Source organism: Scyliorhinus canicula, chromosome 6, assembly GCF_902713615.1.
Source record: "Scyliorhinus canicula chromosome 6, sScyCan1.1, whole genome shotgun sequence".
Classification (NCBI taxonomy): Eukaryota; Metazoa; Chordata; class Chondrichthyes; order Carcharhiniformes; family Scyliorhinidae; genus Scyliorhinus; species Scyliorhinus canicula.
The window spans coordinates 19,476,038-19,503,955 of NC_052151.1; the positions used below are offsets into that span (position 1 = coordinate 19,476,038).

Here is a 27,918-nt window from a genome sequence, read left to right on the forward strand (position 1 = left end):
TTTAAAAATCTGGAAATAAAATGCTGATTTCAGGAACTGTGACCTTAAATGTTATAAAAGCTACTCATAATAACCAATTCCAGTATTTATTATACAATGGCGCTCTATATATATATATTGTACAGGTCTATAGTCTTTCATATAAAATACAGAGTACAGTCGAACTTTTAGTATCATTGTCTGCATTAAGGAAAGCTGTGTTTTGCAATGTATTGTAATTATTTGTATACTGAAATATTCATTGTTCTAGTATTTGTTATTTTATACTTTTTAAAATTTTAATCTTTATGTTATTAGTTATGTTTATTTGTTTTATTTGTGTCATCATCACAATTTGCACCCAGGCAGGATGATTTTTCAATAAATCAATTATCTCACTCCCTTTCTCTGTCACTCTCTCCATCTATCTCTCTCACTCAATTTATCTCTCTCTCTCTCTCTCGATCTATCTCTCTCACTCAATTTATCTCTCTCTCTCGATCTATCTCCGTCCCACCTGCCTACTGACCTATTGACCTACCGACCTACCGACCTATCGACCAACTGACCTATCTACCCATCGACCTACTGACCTACCAACCTACTGACCAATTGACCTACCTACCCACTGACCTATCGACCTACTGACCTACTGAGACCTATCGACCTACTGACCTACCAACCTACCTACCCACTGACCTATCGACCTACTGACCTACTGGACCTATCGACCTACTGACCTACCAACCTACTGACCTACCTACTCACTGACCTATCGACCTACTGACCTACTGAGACCTATCGACCTACTGACCTACCAACCTACTGACCTACCTACCCACTGACCTATCGACCTACTGACCTACCAACCTACTGACCTACCTACCCACTGACCTATCGACCTACTGACCTACCAACCTACTGACCTACCTACCCACTGACCTATCGACCTACTGACCTACCAACCTACTGACCTACCTACCCACTGACCTATCGACCTACTGACCTACCAACCTACTGACCTACCTACCCACTGACCTACCAACCTACTGACCTACCTACCTACTGACCTATCGACCTACTGACCTACTGAGACCTATCGACCTACTGACCTACCAACCTACTGACCTACCTACCCACTGACCTATCGACCTACTGACCTACTGAGACCTATCGACCTACTGACCTACTGACCTACCTACCCACTGACCTATCGACCTACTACCCTGGGCAGCAGGGTAGCATGGTGGTTAGCATAAATGCTTCACAGCTCCAGGGTCCCAGGTTCGATTCCCGGCTGGGTCACTGTCTGTGTGGAGTCTGCACGTCCTCCCCGTGTGTGCGTGGGTTTCCTACGGGTGCTCCGGTTTCCTCCCACAGTCCAAAGATGTGCGGGTTAGGTGGATTGGCCATGCTAAATTGCCCGTAGTGTCCTAATAAATGTAAGGTTAAGGGGGGGGTTGTTGGGTTACGGGTATAGGGTGGATACGTGGGTTTGAGTAGGGTGATCATGGCTCGGCACAACATTGAGGGCCGAAGGGCCTGTTCTGTGCTGTACTGTTCTATGTTCTATGACCTACCAACCTACTGACCTATCGACCTACTGTCCTACCAACCTATCGACCTATCAACCTACTGACCCATTGACCTATTAACCTACTGACCTACTGACCTATTGACCTACTGACCTACCAACCTACTGACCTACCTACTTACTGACCTACCATTGACCTACTGACTACCAACCTACTGACCTACCTACCTACTGACCTACTATTCTACTGACCTGCCGACAAACTGACCTACTGACTTACCGACCTACTTGAATCATCTACCTACTGACCTACCTACCGACCGACCCACCCGCCCGCCATCCTATCTCCAGCTGTATGCAATTTGTTTGCAATCAGCTAACTCATTTCTTTCTGTTATTCCTGCAGTTCCATTGATGCCAGTGAAGCACTAAAGGTTGCCGGAGTCACGTGCTTCCTCACTGCCAAGGATGTGCCTGGAAGCAACACGACTGGGCAAATTGAAATGGATGAGACTGTGTTTGCAGAGGGAGTGGTTAGTCATCATCATTTACACATCACAGGGGTAAACTTTAAGCTTCACTCCCTCTGGGTGGTAAGTTAGGGGAGAAGGCCACTCCTCTGTTTGTAGGACCTGTCTGATCCTCGAACCCATAAAATCGATGGAATGGAAGTCAGGAGGTTTAGTTTTTGTGTCCCGTTCTAGGCTCCGCGACTGAGGAAGAATGCAAAGGGATTAGGGAGGGTGTGGAAAAGATTCACAACATTCACAAAGATTCTTAGAACATAGAACATTCTATGTTCTATGTTCTATGTTCTAAGAATAGTTGCAGGGGTGAGAGACAGGAGGAGATTGAGGCTGCTCTCAATGAGAGGAGAATGCGAGGAGATTTGATGGAATTGTTCAGAATCCTGAAGGGTCTGACCAGAGTCGATAAGAGAGAAATGTTTCTCATTGGTGGAAGGATCGAGAATGATATGTCATTGATTTATGGTGATTGGCAAAAAAGGTAACGGCCTCCAGGGAGAAACCCTTTTTTATTATGCAACTAGTGGTTAGGATTGGGGGTGCACTGCCTGTGATGGTGTGGTTTTCATAAAGCAATTGGATAATTAGTTGAAGAGTGAAGCCTTGCAGGGCTGCAGGAAGAAGCCTTCCAGGGAAGCAACGCAGACATGATGGCCAGAATGGTCTCCACCTGTTGGGTGTATCTGCACAGAACCCGCTTGTGTTTCCTCGGTAGGCACTCCTGAGGGGCAAGGCTCCTCTTCAGCAGCACAAACTCAGAAAATCCTTCTTTGAGACTGCATTATTTTATAACCGCTCCCACCTTATTTCTGTACTTTGTGTAGGTCACTTGCGTTGGACATGTTATTGGAGCAATTGTGGCTGATACAGAGGCTCATGCCCAAAGGGCTGCTAAAGCGGTAAAGATCACGTACGAAAAGCTTCAGCCCATCATTACCATACAGGTACTTCACTGCACTTCACAATATCAATTACTGTATGACCTGTACTCCCTTTTATATTAAAGTAAAGTCACCACAGTCCCAGATCACTATGGCTGTTTTCCTCTTTGAGAGGGAGAGTTGAGTTGAGGTGATTTAACCTGAAGATCACCACACCTCAGGTGAGGGGAGATGATGGGAAGGCGGGGCGGGGCCCTCATGAATAATCTCAGCTGTACGGTAAGGGCAGCAGGGTAGCATGGTGGTTAGCATAAATGCTTCACAGCTCCAGGGGCCCAGGTTCAAATCCCGGCTGGGTCACTGTCTGTGCGGAGTCTGCACGTCCTCCCCGTGTGTGCGTGGGTTTCCTCCGGGTGCTCCGGTTTCCTCCCATCCTCCCACAGTCCAAAGATGTGCGGGTTAGGTGGATTGGCCATGCTAAATTGCCTGTAGTGTCATAAAAAAGTAAGGTTAAGGGGGAGTTCTTGGGTTACGAGTATAGGGTGGATACGTGGGTTTGAGTAGGGTGATCATTGCTCGGCACAACATCGAGGGCCAAAGGGCCTGTTCTGTGCTGTACTGTTCTATGTTCTATGTACAGGGGCACAGTGGTTAGCACTGATTCCCGACAGTGCCAGGGACACGAGTTCAATTCCGGCCTTGGGTCACTGTCTGTGTGGAGTTTGCTTGTTCTCCCTCTGCCTGCGTGTGTCTCCTCCGGGTGCTCCGGTTTCCTCCCACAGTCCAAAGATGTACTGGTTAGCTGGATTGGTCATCTTAAATTGCCCCTTCATGTCCAAAGGTTGGGTGGGGTTACGGGGAGCGTGGGCCTAGGTAAGATGCTCTTTCAGAGGGTCGGTGCAGAGTCGATGGGCCGAATGGCCTCCTTCTGCAAAATAGTGATTCTATAATTGAACGGCGCTGTTGACATCACTCACTAGCCATCCAGCCAACTGAGCTAAACCAACCCCATTTATATTATGATACTGTTGAGGGTTGGATATGGCTTATTCCTCAGGTTAATAAGGATTGCAACCCCAGATGCCAGATGACATAGATTTGTTAGACATACAATAATTAAACATAAACTCAAAGCCAACTTGTGCTTTAGCTGCAGAGTTCAAATGAGTTACGGTTCCATGGATGATGAGCCCTTAACGGACTGTTATACAGTGCCGAAGGAGGCCATTCGGCCCATCGAGTCTGCACCGACCAACTTTAAGCCCTCATTTCCACCCTATTCCCATAACCCAATAACCCCTCCTAACCTTTTTGGATACTAAGGGCAATTTAGCATGGCCAATCCACCTAACCTGCACGTCTTTGGACTGTGGGAGGAAACCGGAGCACCCGGAGGAAACCCACGCAGACACGGGGAGAACGTGCAGACTCCGAACAGACAGTGACCCAGCGGGGAATCGAACCTGGGGCCCTGGTGCTGTGAAGTCACAGTGCTATCCACTTGTGCAACCGTGCTGTCCTTGCAATCCAGACTTCCTATACCTTGTCCATTGCCTTCTGGAGGACAATTTTCTTGTTTTATTATGCCTTATTATTCAACACTCTGTTGGTTATGTTGTCTTCTTGCAACCATAGATAGTCAGCTCGCTAAGTTGTCCACACTTTTTAACTTTGGGGTTCTCCACCCTGCCAGCCGTGTTTTCTGGTGTGGTGCGTCACCGCCCGCGGGATTCTCGGTCCCCGCAGCCGGCCAATGGATCTTCCCTCAAAAACAGACTGTCTTGTCATTAACTCAATGCTGTTTATGGGACCTTATTTGGTGCTAACAGACTGCTGCACTCCACTTTGGGTGGGACGCTCCAGTCGGCGACGCCGAAATCGCGTTCGGTGATCGGCCGGGTAATAGCCGTTTCTGACAAAATCGGGGGGCGGCGGCATTTTTACGATGCTCCGCCCCCTCCAAAGTGGTGTAGTCAGTCAGGAGTATGCTTCATGCCGTATCGACGGCCTCAGGATGTTGCCTGAAGCCCAACCCCTCACGCTCCACCCCCGATCGGCCGAATTCCCGACGGCATCGGTCGCGTGTGCTATCATCCGTCGGGGACACGGCGTGGCAGCTGCGGACTCAGTCCAGCGCCGCCACACTCAGGGGAGGGCCGATCCGCGGACAGGGGGGGACTTTGTCAGCGGCTGGCGGCACTGTTGGGGGGTGATCCGGGGCTCACGAGTGGCCAAAGGGGGGCACTATTTTGCAGGCCAGGTCCGTGCACGGCCAGTACCATGTTCCATGGCTTGGCGGCTGTAGGCCGCTGCCATGCCCATGCACAGCCACAGTCCTGGCAGTTCTCCGGGCCGTATCGGCAGCTAGAGCCGGGTGCTCTACACTGCCGGCTTACTAGCCCACAGCTACACGGAGGATCGGTGGCTGTTTCGCACCTAATATTTGGGTGTAAAACACCATCGTACCCACACAGGCGGGAGGATATAGCCCTTTGTGTCCCATATTGACCACAGTGACTGTATTTAAAAAATACCAAATTGCTTGTAAAGTACTTCATCAAGCCTCGAGGGAAAAATATTTATGTCAATTACTTACATTTCAGCCATTGTAGTCTCCCCAGCGATTGGTGTGGTGTATCTGCTCTTGGCACTGTTTCGCTTCCGACACCTGACCCATTTCACAAGTTGGCATGTTGTCGAGTTACAGCGGCCTGTCACGCCTCTGCTGTCATATCTCCGCCCAAGTCAGCCAAACAGGACACGAAAGGCCTTCAAAGGACTGGAAATGCTTTTTGGTGAGCTGGAGATTGAAATTCAGCCCTCAAAGTACAGCCAATCGCTGAAAACCTCGGATCTCATTCCCGGTTGGGATTCTCCAGGCCCGCTGGAAATGAATGGAGTTTCAGAATTGAAAACCGGTTCTCTTTACCATCACAATGCTCAGGATGTTATCAATCTGTTCTCAAACTAACAAACCATTTTTTTGCAAAGCCTGGATATTCTGCTCGGTTCAGATAAATGGAGTTGGAACAAGGCACGTATGGATCAGTTGGGCCGAATGGCCTATCTGTATGCTGTAATGTTACTGAGAGAGACACTGTCATGAAACAATGACATGCAAGACTTCTATTAAAAGTGACATTAGGAACATATGTCCCCAATAGTACCACACAGTTCCGTAACAATGCTTGACCCGAGTCTCATTGCAATTATAAAGCTTCTGTTCAGGAGAGAGCACTGACGAGGTAAAGGGATTAATTTGAGGAGCTTTGTGTTTGTTGCCAACATTGATCAAATATTTCTTCGGAAACAGGAAGCGATCGCCCATGGATCATTCCACAGCCCTCCAAAGAAAGTTGAAAATGGAAACATTGAACTCGGATTTGCACAGGCTGATGACATTATTGAGGGTCTGCACATGATTTTATTTTTTTTACCTGCTCATAGTGAGAGGCAGTTAAGACTACTGGAATCTAATTAAGGTGTTCAAATGGTTTATATATAGAATAATGGATGCCTGGGAGGGATTACAGACTGCAATCTAATCGAGGGGTTCAGATGGTTTATATATAGAATAATGGATATCCGGGAGTGATTACAAACTGGAATCTAATCGAGGGGTTCAGATGGTTTATATATAGAATAATGGATACCTGGGAGTGATTACAGACTGGAATCTAATCGAGGGGTTCAGATGGTTTATATATAGAATAATGGATACCTGGGAGTGATTATAGACTGGAATCTAATCGAGGGGTTCAGATGGTTCCTATATAGAATAATGGTTACCTGGGAGTGATTACAGACTGGAATCTAATCGAGGGGTTCAGATGGTTTATATATAGAATAATGGATACCTGGGAGTGATTACTGACTGGAATCTAATTGAGGGATTCAGATGGTTTATATATAGAATAATGGATACCTGGGAGTGATTACAGACTGGAATCTAATTGAGGGGTTCAGATGGTTTATACATAGAATAATGGTTACCTGGGAGTGATTACAGACTGGAATCTAATTGAGGTTCAGATGGTTTATATGTAGAATAATGGATACCTGGGAGTGAATACAGACTGGAATCTAATCGAGGGGTTCAGATGGTTTATATATAGAATAATGGATACCTGGGAGTGATTACAGACTGGAATCTAATCGAGGGGTTCAGATGGTTTATATATAGAATAATGGATATCTGGGAGTGATTACAGACTGGAATCTAATCGAGGGGTTCAGATGGTTTATATATAGAATAATGGATACCTGGGAGTGATTACAGACTGGAATCTAATCAAGGGGTTCAGATGGTTTATATATAGAATAATGGATATCTGGGAGTGATTACAGACTGGAATCTAATCAAGGTGTTCAAATGGTTTATATATAGAATAATGGATACCTGGGAGTGATTACAGACTGGAATCTAATCGAGGGGTTCAAATGGTTTATATATAGAATAATGGATACCTGGGAGTGATTACAGACTGGAATCTAATTGAGGTTCAGATGGTTTATATGTAGAATAATGGATACCTGGGAGTGATTACAGACTGGAATCTAATCGAGGGGTTCAGATGGTTTATATATAGAATAATGGATACCTGGGAGTGATTACAGACTGGAATCTAATCGAGGGGTTCAGATGGTTTATATATAGAATAATGGATACCTGGGAGTGATTACAGACTGGAATCTAATCGAGGGGTTCAGATGGTTTATATATAGAATAATGGATACCTGGGAGTGATTACAGACTGGAATCTAATCGAGGGGTTCAGATGGTTTATATATAGAATAATGGATACCTGGGAGTGATTATAGACTGGAATCTAATCGAGGGGTTCAGATGGTTCCTATATAGAATAATGGTTACCTGGGAGTGATTACAGACTGGAATCTAATCGAGGGGTTCAGATGGTTTATATATAGAATAATGGATACCTGGGAGTGATTACTGACTGGAATCTAATTGAGGGATTCAGATGGTTTATATATAGAATAATGGATACCTGGGAGTGATTACAGACTGGAATCTAATTGAGGGGTTCAGATGGTTTATACATAGAATAATGGTTACCTGGGAGTGATTACAGACTGGAATCTAATTGAGGTTCAGATGGTTTATATGTAGAATAATGGATACCTGGGAGTGAATACAGACTGGAATCTAATCGAGGGGTTCAGATGGTTTATATATAGAATAATGGATACCTGGGAGTGATTACAGACTGGAATCTAATCGAGGGGTTCAGATGGTTTATATATAGAATAATGGATATCTGGGAGTGATTACAGACTGGAATCTAATCGAGGGGTTCAGATGGTTTATATATAGAATAATGGATACCTGGGAGTGATTACAGACTGGAATCTAATCAAGGGGTTCAGATGGTTTATATATAGAATAATGGATATCTGGGAGTGATTACAGACTGGAATCTAATCAAGGTGTTCAAATGGTTTATATATAGAATAATGGATACCTGGGAGTGATTACAGACTGGAATCTAATCGAGGGGTTCAAATGGTTTATATATAGAATAATGGATACCTGGGAGTGATTACAGACTGGAATCTAATTGAGGTTCAGATGGTTTATATGTAGAATAATGGATACCTGGGAGTGATTACAGACTGGAATCTAATCGAGGGGTTCAGATGGTTTATATATAGAATAATGGATACCTGGGAGTGATTACAGACTGGAATCTAATCGAGGGGTTCAGATGGTTTATATATAGAATAATGGATACCTGGGAGTGATTACAGACTGGAATCTAATCGAGGGGTTCAGATGGTTTATATATAGAATAATGGATACCTGGGAGTGATTACAGACTGGAATCTAATCGAGGGGTTCAGATGGTTTATATATAGAATAATGGATATCTGGGAGTGATTACAGACTGGAATCTAATCGAGGGGTTCAGATGGTTTATATATAGAATAATGGATACCTGGGAGTGATGACAGACTGGAATCTAATCGAGGGGTTCAGATGGTTTATATATAGAATAATGGATATCTGGGAGTGATTACAGACTGGTATATAATCGAGGTGTTCAGATGGTTCCTATATAGAATAATGGATACCTGGGAGTGATTACAGACTGGAATCTAATTGAGGTTCAGATGGTTTATATATAGAATAATGGATATCTGGGAGTGATTACAGACTGGAATCTAATCGAGGGGTTCAGATGGTTTATATATAGAATAATGGATATCTGGGAGTGATTACAGACTGGAATCTAATCGAGGGGTTCAGATTGTTTATATATAGAATAATGGATATCTGGGAGTGATTATAGACTGGAATCTAATCGAGGGTTCAGATGGTTTATATATAGAATAATGGATATCTGGGAGTGATTACAGACTGGAATCTAATCGAGGGATGCTGGTGTTTTGCTTTTTCTGAGCTCCTTGATCCCACGGTTTTCAAAGAGCTGGCACATGAGTCTGAATGACATCCATCAATGCTGTAAAGTTCACTGATTTGTTTGCTTGCCAGCACCTGAAGTACATCATTTAATTGGTTTCAGCTTATTCGAGACCCAGCTCGCCCAAGGCATCATCTAACTTTTATCAATTGTGTTCTGCAGGGGAAATATACATCGGAGGTCAGGAGCACTTTTACCTGGAGACACAATGCACTGTGGCTGTACCCAAGGGCGAAGATGATGAAATGGAACTCTTCGTATCAACACAGAGCCCGACGCAAATACAGGCAGGTGTTTCTGAACACTTCAACACTGTGAGAAACTTCCTCAGGGAATGTTTGTATGTTCGTCACAGATAGGGGAGATGGTGAACTCCACGAGTCAGTTCCTATCAATGATCCTGACTCGGTGGGTCAGTTTCTGTCAATGAGGATGACTCAGTGAATCAGTTCCTGTCTGTGAGGATGGAGACCATGGTCAGTTATTTAACGGACATTTCTCCTCAGTATTTCTTCGTGCCCACATGCAGCAAGACTTGGACAACATCCAGACTCGGGTCGACATGTGGCCAGTAGCATTCACGCCACACAAGTGTGAGGCAGAGGCCATCTCCAACAGGAGAGAATCTGGCCATCTCCTTTGACACTCAATGGCATTATCACTGAAATCTCCACTATCAACATGCTGCAGGTTACTGTTGTTGGTGAACTGAACTGGACTAGCCAGATAAATACTGTGGCAACAAGCGCAGGTCAGAGGCTAGGGTTTCTGAAGAGAGTAACTCACTTCCTGATAAGTCAAATCTTTTCCCCAATCTACAAGGTACAAGCCAAGGGTTTGATGGAAGACTCTCCACTTGCCTGCATGAGGGCAGCTCTTGCAACACTGAAGATGCTCAACACCATCCATGGCAAATCAGCCATTTGATTCTCCCTCCATCATTAGGGCACAATGGCAGCTGTGTATACGATCTACAAGGTGTACTGTAGCAATTCACCAAAGCGTCTTTGACAGCTCCTTCCAAACCTACAACCTCTACCCTCGAGAAGGAAAAGGGCAGAAAATGCATGGGAACAACACCACCTGAAAATCGTCCCCCAAGTCACACACCTTCCTGACCTGGAATTATATTGCCGTTCCTTCACTGTTGCTGGAACAAAATAGAACAGAATCGCTGCCCATTGAGTCTACACCGATTCCCTGAAAGAACACCCGACCTAGACCTATGGCCCCCCGCTATCCCCGTAACCCAGTCTTGGAACCCAAATCTTGGAACTGCCTTCCTCATAGAACTGTGGGTGTACCTGCACCAGGTGTACTGCCGCCGTTGAAGAAGGCTGCGCATCACCATCTTTACAAGGGCAATTAAATATATGGGCGGCAAGGCACCCGGAGCAAACCCACACAGACACGGGGAGAACGTGCAGACTCCGCACAGACAGTGACCCAGCGGGAAATAGAACCTGGAACCCTGGAGCTGTGAAGCAATTGTGCTATCCACAACGCTACCGTGCTGCCCTTAAAGATTATTATTATTAATCCCAATGGCCTTGTCAGTTATGAGGAGAGATAGGAGAGGTTGGAACTGTTCCCCTTGGAGAGAAGAAGGTTAAAAGGGAACTTGATAAAGATGTTCAAAATAATGAGCGGGCTGGACAGGCGTTAATTGATTAATTGAACAGGAACAATGTGCAGAGGTATGGGGAAAAGGCAGAGCAATTCTGCTCAGATTCCATGTTGTTAAACCCTATTTAATTTTGCATTACATCTACCCGCAGTCCCTCGTTGCCAAAGCCCTGGGCGTTCCTGCCAACAGGATTGTTTGTCGGGTGAAGAGAATGGGCGGGGGTTTCGGTGGGAAGGAAACACGCGCCTCGCTGCTGTCAACCGTAGTAGCAATCGCTGCTCACAAGTAAGTACCAAGGCTATTTTGGAATCTAAGGAAAGTTTTGGTCCTTGAGGAAATCTATGACCGAGTCAACATACGACCGAACAGGCGCCGGAATGTGGCGACTAGGGGCTTTTCACAGTAACTTCATTTGAAGCCTACTTGTGACAATAAGCAATTTTAATTTTCATTTCACATACTAGCAATAATGATTCCACAAGTGCAGTGTTAAAACAAATTTATTAAAAACTAAATTCATTTTTTTTTTAATGAATGTTCCTAGTCACATGCCTGGACCTGTTTGGATATCGTAAGGCAATGCATCGAGTTTAGGGCCAGGGAAATACTTTTACATGGCCATAAGTCTGCTCTAGGAGTAAAGCATTCACTGATTTTCAATGGATTAAGAAACATGGGTCGCAATTCTCTGGAAACATTTCTAAGTGTGGTAGCGAGCGGGAATTGCCGCGAACATCCCGGAGCACGGCCCAGTAAGGTCAGCAACGCTATTCAACGTTTATTGGTCCACATAGCGGCCCCCACAAGCTTCTCGTCGCAAATGAGGGCTTGCCAGCTGATTCGCCGGGACCGTGCCCGCCTCCCCCCCCCCCCCGGCTAACAAGGTTGAGCAGCCAACCCCAGCCAGCTCACAACAATGGCGCCGAGGAGACTGATGTGTTGGGTAAGCTGGGTCTGCGAGGACTGCGTTTACCATAGCAGTGAGAGAGAGAGGCTTCCAACACTTGAAGAAATGCAACTCTATTTTATTGAACTCTTAACTATCATACATGCTTTAACTATGGGTTGACACTGTGCTGAGTTGACTGGAGACCTGAGGCTAACCTGACCAGACTAACTGACTACCACATGGTGGATGTTCTAGTTGCTGCTCATGGGCTCTGACTGTCTCAGAGGCTGGATCCCGAGAGAGCGGGAAAACTAGTGCCCTCTGGCTTTATAGTGGTCCTGTCCTGTCTGGTGATTGGCTGCTGTGTTCTGTGTGTTCATTGGTCATCCTGTGTGTCAATCACTGCCTGTCTGCACTCCATCATATACCTGGATGTATATTATGACAGAGACCAGCCCCGAGATTCAGGGATGCTGACCTGGGGAGGCTGCTAGAGGCCATGGAGGCCAGGAGGGATGTCCTGTCCCCCCTAGGGTCCTGGAGGGTGAGCCACAGGAAGCCAGTGCCTCCTGGGATAAGGTGGTGGCAGAAGTCAACTCGGGCAGTATGACCAGGAGGACTGACCCTCAGTGCCGGAGAAAGGTCAACGACGTGCACTGGGCAGCAAGAGCGAGTAGGCACCAGCCCCCCCCCCCCCCCCCCCCAACATGAGGTGGCTTCCACAAACACCATGGGTCAATTGTTTAACAGACCTGACTCCTCAGTATATCTTCATGCCCACATGCAGCAAGACCTGGACAACATTCACACTCGGGTTGAGAAGTGGTCAGTAACATTCACGCCACACAAGTGCGAGGCAGTGGCCATCTCCAACAGGAGAGAATCTGGCCATCTCCCTTGGCATTCAGTGGCATTATCACTGATTCTCCACTATCGCCAGCCTGGAGGTTAGTATTGATGATGAACTGAACTGAACTGGACAAGGTAAGAAGTCTAACAACAGCAGGTTAAAGTCCAACAGGTTTGTTTGGAATCACTAGCCTTCGGAGCGCAGCTCCCTCCTCAGGTGAGTGAAGAGGTGGGTTACACAAACACATATATAGACAAAGTCAATGATGCAAGACGGTACTTTGAATGCGAGTATCTGCAGGTAATTAAGTCTTTCCAGATCCAGACGGTGCGACTGGAGACAGGGATAATCACAGGTTAAAGAGGTGTGAATTGTCTCAAGCCAGGACAGTGGGTAGGACTTTGCAAGCCCAGGCCAGATGGTTGGGGGGGGTGAACGCAATGAGACATGAATCTGAGGTTCCGGTTCTCACCAACACTAACCCCATATGACCCCCCAGCCCTTCTTCCAAACCCCCCCAACCCCTACCTCAGATCCCCCTCCCACCACTGTGATCCATGTATGTGGCTAATGATGGCCTCTTGTGACTCCGCAGTAGAAGCTCTCACACAATTGCCGGGAGGGGGCCCAGACTGGCGGAGGGGTGCCAGACTGATGAATCCTCACCTCCTTCGAGGAGCGGGCCCTGGAGGTGACCAGGGTGGCTGAGAAGAGATTGGTCACCAATGCAGAGGCTGGCAGACTCCGCAGAGGTATGGAACCACCGGGCTGTACCCGGAGGACCTGTCAAAGCTGAGTACTGATCGCCTTACTGACTGACCCTTCCCACCCACTGACCGCATATCTATTCTCCCGCCGGACCTCCAGCAGAGCGCGCTAGCCCATTCCGGGCGGCACCTTCTCCTGACTCCAAGGAGAACACCTCGAGTGGAGAGCTCTGAGAATGTAACCATGGTCGTGGCACCCTCTATCTCCACCCTCCACCAACGCAGATACACACACCTCAGTGGAAAATGTTAGTGGACAGTCTTCTGGGCACAATCTGGTGAGCACCACCCCGTTGATGATGCACATCTGGCCGAGTGGTACAGTTACCCGGAGCTGATGAAGACGATAGGAACCAACCTGGGCGTTCAGGGGGAAACGTCAGCATCATTCCAACAGATCCATAGCCGCTTGGAGGAACCCCAGAGGCTAGAGTTACAGGAGATGGAACTGGGAATGAGTCGCGCTCAGGCCAACACTGCAAGGCTGGTGACCGCTGTGAAAAGCCTGGTGCACAACATCGGCACCATCAGCAACAGTGTCCAAGGCGTCGTGCAGTTGGTGACGGCCATGGCTGAGGGTCTCGGCAGTATGTCTGCCTCGGGGATCTCACCCAGTACCAGGCTGACCTTGATGAGGTTCTGCGGGACATGTCCCGCTCTCAGATGGGCATGGCCGACGCGCTGCAGAGCATGGCCCAGTCACTGAGGAGCATCAGCCAGGGCGTCAACACTATGGTGCGGACCATGGGGAACTGTCGGGGCTGGCACAGACAGCTGATGCGGGGCAGCGGGACTCGTACCCTGCTGCCCCTCTGTCCTAAGTTGAACCCTAGGGCCCTAAGGGCACCGATCAGGGTTGCCAACCCAGACGCGTCCCATGGAATGGCGACGATGGCTACCAGCTCCACCAAGTTCCACCCCTCTGATGAGGGCACGTCTCAGGGTCCGCACACGGGACAGGGCGGCACGGCTGTGCATGTGCTGCAGACAAATGTGCCGGGGCTGTCCGGGCCCAGAGCCCCCAGAAGACGCTCGCCAGGGGCATCAAAGGCCACAGGATGAGGTCAACAGCCGGCTGCCTCCCCCTCTGCTGTGAATCCTGGGGAAACACCGAGACGTAGTGGTAGAGCCAGGAGGGGCAAAGCATGTTGAGGATCACTGAGGGAATTGTAGGAGGGTGGAGGGAATGGGGAGTGGGGGTGTGGATTGGGCGGCACCATCGGGAGTGGGGTTTGTACAATTACCTTTTTGCAAAGCCATTATGAGGTCTCTGTCACTTCCTTCCGCAGTGCGGGCTGACCCTCAGACCCTTTGCCCATCTTTCCGGGCGTCCCCCCCATTACGCTGGTGCTCACTCACTTTCCAGCCACGGACATGTCCCAGGAGCTGTGTCCCATTGCCTGGTTGTTCAGATGCTGCGTGTGTGGTGTTGCCTCCTGCAGTGTTCAGTGTCCAGGCATCAGAGTGTGATTGGGATTCTGGGTAATTACTCCCACATGCTGCATGGTCCGCCCACCCACGGGAATCCACTTGGCATGCGTCAAGTGCTCACTTATCCCCGATTCCAATTCCCTATGAGCAACCCCTTTAGCCGCACGGCCAGAGGCCTCAGCAGTCAGTACGGGGTTATGGGTGGTCGTTGGGACAAAAAGGCTGGAACAAGGGTTGCCCCCGGAATGGGTACATACGATCCAAGGGTTGGCAGCCCCCCGGTTGCCCCTCCCCAACCCCCCCCACGCATCCCCCCATCACTGCGGAGGGTCCCCCACCCTCAGTCAAGGGTCCCCCACACCCCCTACCCAGCACTGGGATGGCAAGCCCAGCACCCCGGGGCTCTTTGCCTGTGAGCAAAGATGGCCACTCACCTCCTTGGTTCCCCACAGAAGCCCTTCACGTTTTTCAAAAGAATTATTAATCGGCGCCAGCATGGACGCTTGCTGGGGAGGCCGCTGAATGACAGGAGGCCGTTGGATATGGGGTGGCTCCCGTTAATTGAATGGAAATGGGGCTTAAGTGGTGATAATTGGTTTCTTGCCACGCTACGGCGAGATCCCGATCTTGCCTACGGGAGCAGGCCGGTTGGATTGTAAACTGTTTGGTACCTGACACGGATCTCATTTTTGGCCTCTCTGGCTATTCACCGGCCTCGTTACGATTGAGCGAGAGCACAGGGAGGCCGGAGAATCACGCCCATGGGGTAGTGAGTTCAAATCCTACCACACTCAGTTGTAAAGTGAGTGAATGAGACTGATCCAATTGGAAGTCAGTTCGGGGAGATTTGAGTAGCTTCAACACGTTTGTGGGCTGACAGTTGGAAAGAAAATGAGCATGTACCAAAACCAGTTGACCAGTGCCATTAGGAAAGTGAGCCTACTACCCCTTTCTGATATGGTGTATATGTGATTCCGATCCGGCTGTCCTGGATGATATTTATCCTAAAATCAACATCACCAACCTGCAAACGATGATCTGCTCATCTGCCTTCTGAGTGTGGGGCAGTTTCAATGTATGCAAATTGTTAAACTTAGCATAACCAACGTAACCAACATAACCGAAACGGCCCCCTTATGCACTGATCTGACCCACATCTTCTCTACCGAATAGAACTACATTCCTGCATGCTTCACCTGATGCCTGTGTCTATGTATTTACACTGTGTATTTTATAATAATAGCTTATTGTCACAAGTAGACTTCAATGAAGTTACTGTGAAAAGCCGCTAGTCGTCACATTCCGGCGCCTGTTCGGAGAGGCTGGTACAGGAATTGAACCCGCGCTGCTGGCCTTGTTCTGCATTACAAGCCAGCTGTTTAGCCCACTGTGCTAAACCAGCCCCTATGTTTATATTTGCCCTATTATGTATTCTCTTTTCATGTACATAGAACATAGAACATACAGTGTAGAAGGAGGCCATTCATCCCATCGAGTCTGCACCGATCCACTTAAGCCCTCACTTCCACCCTATTCCCAAAACCCAATAACCCCTCCTCACCATTTTGGTCACTAAGGGCAATTTATCATGGCCAATCCACCTAATCTGCAAGTCTTTGGACTGTGGTAGGAAACCGGAGTACCCGGAGGAAACCCATGCAGACACAGAGAGAACGTGCAGACTCCACACAGACAGTGACCCAGCGGGGAATCGAACCTGGGACCCTGGCGCTGTGAAGCCACAGTGCTAGCCACTTGTGCTACCGTGCTGCCCATGTACGGAATGATCTGTTTGAGCTGTACGCTGAACAATAGAGAGAAAATGCTGGAGAGACACAGAAGGTCAGGCAGCACCTGTGGAGAGAGACAGAAACAGAGGTCAGAAATATTTGTCCGTATACAGGGGGCAGGAATCTCTGGTCCCGCTGGCAGTGCATTCCCATCCGTAGGTTTCCCGCTGGCATGAGGTGGCTTTAATGGGAATTCCCATTGACAGCGGCTGAAAGGCTGGAGAATCCTCTCGGAGTTAAAGTTCTGAGTCCGTACGACTCTTCCCCAGAGTGGAAGAAAAGATGGGCGGCACGGTAGTACAGTGGTTAGCACAGTTGCTTCACAGCTCCAGGGTCCCAGGTTCGATTCCCCGCTGGGTCACTGTCTGCACGTCCTCCCTGTGTCTGCGTGGGTTTCCTCCGGGTGTTCCGGTTTCCTCCCACAGTCCAAAGATGTGCAGGTTAGGTGGATTGGCCATGATGAATTGCCCTTAGTGTCCAAAAAGATTAGGTGGGATTACTGTGTTAAGGGGATAGGGTGGTGGCGTGGGCTTGGGTGCTCTTTCTAAGAGTCGGAGCAGACTCGATGGGCAGTATAGCCTCCTTCTGCACTGTAAATTGTATGACTATTGCTTGACTTCTCACAAACCCACTTTCAACACGGGTCCTAAAACAGACGATAGGATATAGGCAGGGAGCCTACTGCCTGCTTCAATGCACAGTGGGCTTCCAATAGATTCCTTGCTTCTTTCCATCACCACTCCCATCTCCAACCCCTCTGCTTCTCCACTCTACAGGACGAAAAGACCCGTTCGATGCGCTCTGAACCGCGACGAGGACATGTTAGTGACCGGTGGAAGAAATCCTTTTCTGGGCCAGTACAAGGTAAAGACCCGAGAATGGTGGAGGACCATGAAGAGAGATGTTGACGAAACTCCTTGCCTGCTATTCATGGATTCTTTCCTCTCCCTTTGTTTTGCTTCCAGGTTGGTTACCAGAAGAATGGGAAAATTGTAGCCGTGGATGTCAAGATTTACATAAATGCGGGAAATAGTCTGGACCTTTCATCTGCTGTATGTAACATTTATGTACTTCTTTACAAAGCAGAATGGGACTTTCTGCTGTATTTATACAAGGGGCATTCTATTTAGGACAAGTATCGGAGAATTTCCCCCTGGCTGACTCTCCAGATTGGAGACTACAGGACTAGAATTGTATAGGGACATGATAAAAGAGGTGGCCATTTCAAACTGATATGAGGAGAAATTTCCTCAAACAGAGAGTTGGGAACCTTTGGCGTTCTCTACACCGTGGGTCGAACTGAAAAATAAGAAGGGAGGGATTGCTTTGATAGGATTGTAGTACGGGCCCCAGGGGCTGGTTTAGCTCACTCGGCTAAATCGCTGGCTTTTAAAGCAGACCAAGCAGGCCAGCAGCACGGTTCGATTCCCGTACCAGCCTCCCCGGACAGGCGCCGGAATGTGGCGACTAGGGGCTTTTCACAGTAACTTCATTGAAGCCTACTCGTGACAATAAGCGATTTTCATTTTCATTTCAAATAGTCAGCGGGAAATTGAGGAGCAAATATGGAAGGAGATTACAGATGGCTGCAAGAACAATAGGGTGGTAATCGTAGGGGATTCAACTTTGCCAACATTAACGGGGCCAGCCATAGCATTAGGGGTTTGGATGGAGAGAAATTTGTCGAGTGTATTCAGGAAGAATTCCTCATTCAGTATGTGGATGGCCCAACTAGAGAGGGGACAAAACTTGACCCCCCTCTTAGGAAATAAGGAAGGGCAGGTGATAGAAGTGTTAGTGAGGGATCACTTTGGGACCAGTGAACATAATTCCATCAGTTTTAAGGTAGCTATGGAGAATGATAGGTCTGGCCCAAAAGTTAAAATTGTAAATTGGGGCAAGGCCAATTGAAATGAAAATCGCTTATTGTCACGAGTAGGCTTCAATGAAGTTACTGTGAAAAGCCCCTAGTCGTCACATTCCGGCGCCTGTCCGGGGAGGCTGGTACGGGAATCGAACCGTACTGCTGGCCTGCTTGGTCTGCTTTAAAAGCCAGCGATTTAGCTCAGTGAGCTAAACCAGCCAATTTTGATGGCATTAGACAGGAACTTTCAAAAGTTGATTGGGGGCATCGGTTGGTAGGCAAAGGGATGGCTGGTAAGTGGGAGGCTTTCAAAAACGGGTTAACCAGGGTTCAGGGTAAGCACATTCCTTTTAGAATGTAGAGAATCCTGGATGACGCGGGGTGTTGAGGCCCTGGACAAAAAGGAGAAGGAGACATAATAAAAATTGCATATTGTCACAATTAGACTTCAGTGAAGTTACTGTGAAAAGCCCCTAGTTGCCACATTCCAGCGCCTGGTCGGGGAGGCCGGTACGGGAATTGAACCCGCGCTGCTGGCATTGTTCTGCATTACAAGCCAGCTTTTTAGCCCACAATGCTAAACCAGCCCCATATGACATGCATCGGCAGCTGCGATCAAGTGGCTTCCTTGAACCGTACAGAGGTTGTCGGATTAGAGTTACGAGATAAATCAGGAGGGCAAAACGGGGACATGAGATTGTCATAATATACAGCAGTATATCATGGTGCAGACACACACTGATGGACACACACAGGGACCAATCAACATGTACAAACACCGCAGCCAATCACCAGTTAGAATACACACACTATAAAGGCAGAGGGCACCACGGTTCCCGCTCATTCTGGGTGCTGCCTCTGAGTGTAACAAGAACTCATCCAGCCCAGCACAGACTCACAACACGTGCTGAGAGAATCAACTGGTTCGGACAAGGCTTAGGTCTCTAGTTTAAGTTAGCATTATTTAGACCCACAGTCATCATGTGTTAGTTAGTTAGAAATAGTTAATAAAATTGAATTGAACCTTCATCAGTGTTGGAAGTGTCTGTTCATCTCTCAAGTCTACACTAGCCAACACTTCAGAGATTGCTTTGGCAGATAAAGCAAAGGAGAATCCAAAGAGCTTATACAAATACATAAAGGGCAAAAGAGTAACGAGGGATTGAGTAAGGCCTCTTCAGGATCTACAAGGTCATCTCTGCGAGGATCCACAAGAGATGGGGGAAGATTCTAAGTTCATATTTCTCATTGGTATTTACTGTTTAGAAAGGCATGGATATTAGGGAACTTGGGGAAAGAAATAGTGATGTCTTGAGGAGTGGCCATGTTATAGAGAAGGAGGTGCTGGAAGTCTTCAAGTGCATCAAGGTAGATAAATCCCCTCGACCTGATTAAATGTACCCCAGGACGTTGTGGGAGGCTAGGGAGGAAATTGCGGGTCCCCAAGCTGTGATATTTGAATCATCGACAGCCACAGGTGTGGTGTCTGAAGATTGGAGGGTAGCAAACCATAGTTAATCATAGTTAATCATAGAATTTACAGTGCAGAAGGAGGCCACTCGGCCCATCGAGTCTGCACCGGCTCTTGGAAACAGCACCCTACCCGAGGTCAACCCCTCCACCCTATCCCCATAACCCAGTAACCCCACCCAACACTAAGGGCAATTTTGGACACTAAGGGCAATTTAGCATGGCAAATCCACCTAACCTGCAGATCTTTGGACTGTGGGAGGAAACCGGAGCATCCGGAGGAAACCCACGCACACTCGGGGAGGATGTTCAGACTCCGCACAGACAGTGACCCAAGGCGGAATCGAACCTGGGATCCTGGAGCTGTGAAGCAATTATGCTATCCACAATGCTACCGTGCTGCCCAAATGTTGTGCCCTTGTTTCAGAAGGGCCGCAGGGTAAAGCCTGGGAAATACAGACCTGTGGGCCTAACGTCTGTAGCGGGTAAATTGTCGTGTCTCACGAATTTGATTGAGTTTTTTGAAGGGGTAGCCAAGAAGGTAGATGATGGCAATGCAGTCGACATTGTCTACATGGATTTTAGCAAGGCCTTTGACAAGCCACCATGGAAGGTTGTTGCACAAGGTTAAATCTCACGGATTCCAGGGTGAGGTAGCCAATTGGATACAAAATTGGCTTGACGACAGAAGATAAAGGGTGGTTGTAGAGGGCTGTTTTTCAAACTGGAGGCCTGTGACCAGCGATATGCCTCAGGGATCAGTGCTGGGTCCACTGTTATTTGTTATTTATATTAATGATTTGGATGAGAATTTAGGAGGCATGGTTAGTAAGTTTGCAGATGGCACCAAGATTGATGGCACAGCGGACAGTGAAGAAGGTTATCTAGGATTGCAACGGGATCTTAATCAATTGGGACAGTGGGCCGATGAATGGCAGATGGAGTTTAATTTAGATAAATGTGAGGTGATGCATTTTGGTAGATCAAATCGGTTAATGGTAGAGAGTTGGGGACAATTATAGACAAAGAGATCTAGGTGTACAATTCATAGCTACTTGAAAACGGAGTCACAGGTGGCCAGGGTGGTGAAGAAGGCATTCAGCATGCTAGGTAACATGCTTGGTCAGAACATTGAATACAGGAATTAGAACGTCTTGCTGAAGTTGTACATGACATTAGTAAGGCCACACTTGGAATACTGTGCACAGTTCTGGTCACCCTATTATAGAAAGGATATTATTAAACTAGAAAGAGTGCAGAAAAGATTTACTAAGATACTACCGGGACTTGATTTGCTGAGTTATAAGGAGAGGCTGGATAGACTGGGACTTTTTTCCCAGGAGCATAGGAGGCTTAGGGGTGATATTATAGAGGTCTATAAAATAATGAGGGGCATAGATAAGATAGATAGTCAACATCTTTTCCCAAAGCTCGGGGAGTCTAACACTAGAGGGCATAGGTTTAAGGTGAGAGGGCAGAGATACAAAAGGGTCCAGAGGGGCAGTTTTTCACACAGAGGGTGGTGAGTGTCTGGAATGAGCTGCCAGAGGCAGTAGTAGAGGTGGGCACAATTTTGTCTTTTAAAAAAGCATTTAGACAGTTATGTGGGAAAGCTGGGTATAGAGGGATATGGGCCAAATGTGGGTAATTGGGACTAGCTTAGTGGTAAAAACTGGGCGGCATGGACAAGTTGGCCGAAGGGCCTGTTTTCATGCTGTAAACCTCTCTGACTTTATGATTATGGCATTGCAAATTGTGGATCACAATCCCTAATGGAGCCGAGAGATTCGAAAACAGGGATGAGGATTTTAAAGTTGAGGTATTGCCCGATCGAGAACTAACATAGTTTAATGAGTATTGCGGTGATGGACATGTGCAGCACAGTGGAGTTAGGCAGAATTGCCTCTCTCCACCATTAACCATCCATGGATCAAAAATGAAAGTGACAAAATAAAAGAAAGGGGAAATAAGGGAATCAACAGGAAGGGTCCTTACAATACCTAGCACAAAGGAAGATGGTTGCTGTTGTCGGAGGTCAACCATCTCAGACACATCGCTGCAGGAGTTCTTCAGGGTCCAATCATCTTCAGCTGCTTCATCAATGACCATCCCTCCATCATAAAGGCAGAAGTGGACATATTCACTGTTATGGGGCAGGGTTTAGAGAACCCCAAAGTGTATCATGGAGTTCACCTGACCCACAACTTTTAATAGAGTGTGGTTATGGAGTTCACAAGGGCCTACTTTACAGGTATGTTGCAATAGAGATCTAAAAGTATTTTTAAACAAAAAAAACATGGTTATTTGTGAAACCAGTTAACACTTTATAAATCCACGGTAAACATCTTAACAATTATCAACACCAATCATCCCCACAGATACAATATTCTATAAGTAACCCTTAATCTTTCCTTGCAACATCCATAAGACTGAAGAACCTTTTTAACACAGAGATAAGGTTTAAATTCACTACTGAGAGCAGTTATCACTGTTAAATTAGCAAGTGATCTGAAGACAATCCTTTCATACAGAGATAGACCAGAATTACACCTGGTCTCTCTGGATGCAGCTCCCAATCTGCAAAACGAAACTAAACACACCCTATAGCTGTCTGCTCAAAAACGAAAGTGAAAAACAGACAGCCCAGCTCCACCCACACTCTGACATCACTGCAGCTATCTGAAAAATACCCATTTCGAAAAGGTACACCTACTACAGTTATTTGATAAACACTCATTTCTTAAAGGTATTCTCAAATGACATCACAGATGATTGCAGAATGTTCAGCAGAATTCACAACTCCTTCAACACTGAAGCTGCCTGTATCCCTATGCAATTTTGGACCATATTCAGGTTTGGGTTGATAAGTGGCAAATAACATTCGCACCACACAAGTACCAGGAAATTAGCATCTACAACAAGAGGGAACCTGACCATCTCCCCATGACATGCAATGGCATTACCATTGCTGGACATCCCGGTGGTTATCATGAACTAGAAACGGAACTGGACCATCCATATAAGTACTGTGGCTACAAAAGCAGGTCAGAGGTTGCAGAGAATCACTCATCTCCTGACTCTGCAAAGCCTGTCAACCACCTTCAAAGCACAACTCAGGAGTGTCATGAAATACTCTCCACTTGCCTGGATGAGTGTGGCTCCAACAACACTCAAAACGATTGGCACCATCCAGGTCAGAGCATGCACTTCACTTGATTGACACCCCATCCACCAACTTCCACCAACTTCAACATTTACCCCCTCTACCATCAAAACACAGTGACAGCAGTGTGAACCATCTGGAAATGCACTGTGGTTAATCTTTCAACAGAGATCTTTCAATAGCATTCCCGTCACTGAATCCCCCACAATCAACATCCTGGAAGTTACCATTGATCAGAAACTGAACTGGACTAACCATATTAATACTGCGGCTACCAGAGCAGGTCAAAGGCTAGGAATCGTATGGTCAATAACTCACCTCCTGATCCCTTAAAGCCTGTCCCCCATTGACAAAGCACAAGTCAGGAATGTAATGGAACATTCTCTACTTGCCTGGATGAGTGCAGCTCCAACAACACTCAAGAAGCTCAACACGACCCAGAACAAAGCAGCCTGCTTGATTGCTCCCCATTCCACAAACATTCAATCCTTCCAGCACCAACAAACAGTGACCACCGTGTGTGCCATCTACAAGATGCAGTGCAGTAACTCACCAACAGCACCTTCGACAGCACCATGACTACTACCATCTAGAAGGATGAGAGCAGCAGATACCTGGGTATACCATCACCTGGAGTGGCGTGAATTAAACTTGTCACTTGTCAGCCCAAGCCTGGATATTGTCCAGCTCTTGCTGCATTTGGACATGGACTGCTTCATTATCTGAGGAGTCGCGGATGGTGCTGAACATTGTGCAGTCATCCGCAAATATCCCCACTTCTTATGATGGAAGGGAGGTTATTGATGAAGCAGCTGAAGATGGTTGGGCCTAGGACACTACCCTTTTTAAAAATAAATTTAGAGTACCCAATTCTTTTTTTTTCAATTAAGGGGCAATTTAGCGTGGCCAATTCACTTACCCTGCACATCTTTTTGCGTTGTGGGGGTGAGGGCCCACACAGACATGGGAAGAATGTACTAACTCCGCACAGACGATGACCCGGGGTCAGGGTCGAACCCAGGTCCTCAGCGCCGTGAGGCGGTTGTGCTAACCACTAGGCCACCGTGCTGCCCCTGCCCTACCTTGTTGATTACCTTGCAGAACTCCTGCAGTGATGTTGTTCATCCAAGGATAGATAAATTCAAAAGAGATGGGCTAAGAGGAGTTGGGGTCAGGTAATGTTTTTGAGGTTAGAATAGTTGGTACAGGTGAATATGAAAAAGGCCCACAGGAGATCAAAGTAGCACCAAACAAAATGGCCACCTCACTGAGGCACCCTGCTCAGGTTCAGCCCATATTAAAATGACTGTGCAGTCGCGTGGTGGGCCTTAAAGGGAAGGTGATGGGGGTAGCGGGTGACCAGTATTGAGGGATGGATTATTATTCTCCTATCTGTGACATATCTGAGGTGTTTGCATGCTAGTGTGCAGTCCCAAAACTGACCCTAAGATTCAGAGTAGAATCCAAAACCATGAGCCTCCTGTGGAGTCTTGTTTCGTTGCAAAATAATAAGAGTTAACGGTTCCCCCCCCCCAATGACACAACTGCCTTTCTGAAACCAGGTCATGACACGGGCTCTTTTCCACGTTGACAACGCTTACAAAATCCCAAACATTCGCGTGATCAGCTACATCTGCAAGACGAACCTGCCTTCCAACACTGCGTTCCGTGGATTTGGAGCACCTCAGGCAATGCTGCTGGCAGAGTGCTGGATGAACCACGTCGTTGCCAAGTGTGGGTTACCCTCAGAGCAGGTATGGTGAGGGTAAGGGCAACTGGGGAGGGGCGTGGGGGGGGGGGGGCGTAGGGGCTGGACTCTGCTCTTCAAAGGCAGGTGTGGAGTAGGGGGATTGTGTATGCTGCCAGGAAACACGCGGCAGAGGTTGTCCGTCAGCGGGGACGGAAGATCCCGCTGACGAGAAGAGGAAGAAAATCTCCGCCGTGGTACAGATGGCGGTAGGTGGGAGTCAAGGGTAGTGGCAGGGATTGGTGGGGAGATGGGTCAGGTTATTGTTGGCGGTTGGGGGGGATGTTTGATTAACCCATGGAAACCATTCCCAGCAAGGTACATATAGGATTCCTTAAGGTTCCGGGGGGGGGGGGGGGTAATGGTTGTAGGGAGAGCGGGGCAGTATCGTCATGCAGTCCAGGATCGTGAAAGTGTGTCGCCACTGCCGAGAGTCTGGTCTCTACGTGGCTCCCGTCCCAAAAAGGCATGGTTAACTCTTGACGGGCCTCTGAATTATCCAGGTGAGTCTCTCTACCTTGTCCTGACAAAAGCCCAGTCAGTGAGCCATATCATGAAGTGCCCATCTCCACATTCTCAGGGTTGGGGCCTAGCAAGCAACATCAGGCTTGCCAGCAATGCCCACACCATGAGAATGAATGAAATAGAATTAGTTTGGAGTTTGAGTCCACTTTTATTGACTTTCCCCGCTAGCTATCAGGAATATGGCACTGAACAGCTGAACTACCTTCCTCGGGGCTGGCTGATTTTCCAACCCTGCCAACCGTTCAATCATGGCAACCATGCCCGCCCTCCTGTGCATGCCAGGAGTGGCTGCTTACCCACAAAAATCCTGTCCCCCTTTTCAAGGTGCAGAAGCTGAACCTCTACCAGGAGGGAGACCTCACTCACACCAATCAAAAGCTGGAAGAGGTCAACATCAGGAAATGTTGGGATGAATGCGTGGAACGTTCATCCTATCACAGCAGGAGGACAGCAGTGGATGAATTTAACAGGTCAGATACATAAATATTCTTATGTGCTCCTTGTAACTTATCAAATTGCTACTCTCTCCTTTGCCTGCTGGCTTCTTGCTCCGTTGGCGGCATTCTCACCTCTGGAGTTCCGAGGTTATGGACGTTCCATCCTTTGAACGAGACCCCACCTATCATCTCGAGTGTATGCGAGAGTTATGACTGTTTTGAAGACGGTCAAGGGAATTGCGCTTGGTGTCCTGGCTAATAGTTATTCCCCACCAACAGCCAAAACGTCTAACCTGGCCATTTAACTCTTTGCTGTTTGTGGGATCTTCCTATGCTCAATTGGCTGCCATTTTCCCACACTGCGACAATGACTGCCTTTCAAATTCTTCACTGGTAGCGTACTGTGGCTTCCAGAGGCCTTAAAGGCGCTATAGAAATGCAAGGTCTTCCTTTAATGTCAGAGATGGGGATTTTGCATTGTGTGAGGGGTAACTATTTCTTCACTCATTTATGTCTAGGCAAAATCGCTGGAAGAAGAGAGGACTGGCAATTATTCCAACCAAGTTCGGGATATGTTTCAACTCTGCGTTCTTGAATCAGGTAAAATGTAAGGGATTGTTTTTATTAATTCACGGGATGAAGGCATCGCAGGCTGTGCCAGCATTTATTGCCCATCCCCAGGGGCGACGCGGTAGCACAGTGGATAGCACTGTTGCTTCAGAGCGCCAGGGACCTGGGTTCGATTCCCGGCTTGGGAGTCTGCACATTCTCCCCGTGTCTGCGTGAGTTTCCTCTGGGTGCTCTGGTTTCCTCCCACAGTCCAAAGATGTACAGGTTGGGTGGATTGGCCATGATAAATTGCCCTTAGTGTCCACAAAAAAGGTCCCAAAAAAAACCAGCATAGAAACAGGCCCTCCAAGCCTGGACCGGTCATGATACCGACCTTTGCCAAAACTGTCAGCCCTATGCTTCAATATCCATCCTACCCTTGTGTTTGTCAAGATGCCTTTTGAACAGCGTTAATGTACCTGCTTCCACAACCTCCCCTGGCAACGCGTTCCAGGCACTCATCATCCTCTGTGTAAAAATACCTGCCTCACACATCTCCTCTAAACTTTGCCCCACGGACCTTAAACCTATGCCCCCTGGTGACTGACCCCTCCACCCTGGGAAAGTGTGCCTGCCCATCCACTCTATCCATGCCCCTCATAATCTTGTAGCCCTTTATCAGGTCACCCCTCAACCTCCGTCTTTCTAATGAAAATAGTCCAAGACTATTCAGCCTGCCGCATAGCTAACACCCTCCAGATCAGGCAACATTCTGGTAAACCTCCTCTGTACCCTCTCCAATGCCTCCAAATCCTTCTGGTAGTTGGTGACCAGAATTGTGCGCAATATTCAAAGTGTGGCCTTACCAAGGTTTTATACAGGTGTAGCATGACTTGCCAGCTTTTATACTCTATGACCCGCCCAATGAAGGCAACCATTCAGTATGCTTTATTGGCTACCTTGTCCACTTGTCTTGCCAGCTTCAAAGATCTGTGGACCTGCACATCCAGATCTCTCTGACTTTCCATATTCCAAAGAAATTTTTCCATTTACGGTATATTTACCCTCTTTGTTAGACCTACCAAAATGCATTACCTCACATTTGTCCGGATTAAACTCCATTTGCCATTTCTCTGCCCAAGTCTCCAACCTTTGTTCTTTGTTCCATCTATGTCCTGCAGTATCCTCTGACAATCCTCAACACTATCTGCCACTCCACCAACCTTGGTGTCATCTGCGAACTTACTAATCAGACCAGCTATATTTTCCTCCAAATCGTTTAGTTATGCTACAAACAACAGAGGTCCAAGCACAGATACCTGTGGAACACCACTAGTCACATACTTTGATTCAGAAAAACACCCTTCTCCTGCTACCCTTTGCCTTCTGTGACCGAGCCAGTTCTGCATCTGTCTTACCACCTCACCTCTGATCCTGTGTGACTT

The 27,918-nt window shown here is 47.6% G+C and overlaps 1 protein-coding gene across 1 annotated transcript in view; it reads left to right on the plus strand.

Moving 5' to 3' along the window:
- The window catches only part of xdh (xanthine dehydrogenase), a 155,412-nt gene that overhangs the window by 110,707 nt on the left and 16,787 nt on the right, over positions 1–27,918 (plus strand). The window contains exons 19-28 of the mRNA XM_038799021.1: positions 1,920–2,046; positions 2,865–2,984; positions 6,235–6,331; positions 9,527–9,651; positions 11,143–11,276; positions 17,495–17,582; positions 17,684–17,770; positions 24,778–24,969; positions 25,812–25,957; positions 26,443–26,524. Coding sequence (XP_038654949.1) covers positions 1,920–2,046; positions 2,865–2,984; positions 6,235–6,331; positions 9,527–9,651; positions 11,143–11,276; positions 17,495–17,582; positions 17,684–17,770; positions 24,778–24,969; positions 25,812–25,957; positions 26,443–26,524 — 1,198 coding nt within the window. The remainder of the gene's footprint in view (positions 1–1,919; positions 2,047–2,864; positions 2,985–6,234; positions 6,332–9,526; positions 9,652–11,142; positions 11,277–17,494; positions 17,583–17,683; positions 17,771–24,777; positions 24,970–25,811; positions 25,958–26,442; positions 26,525–27,918) is intronic.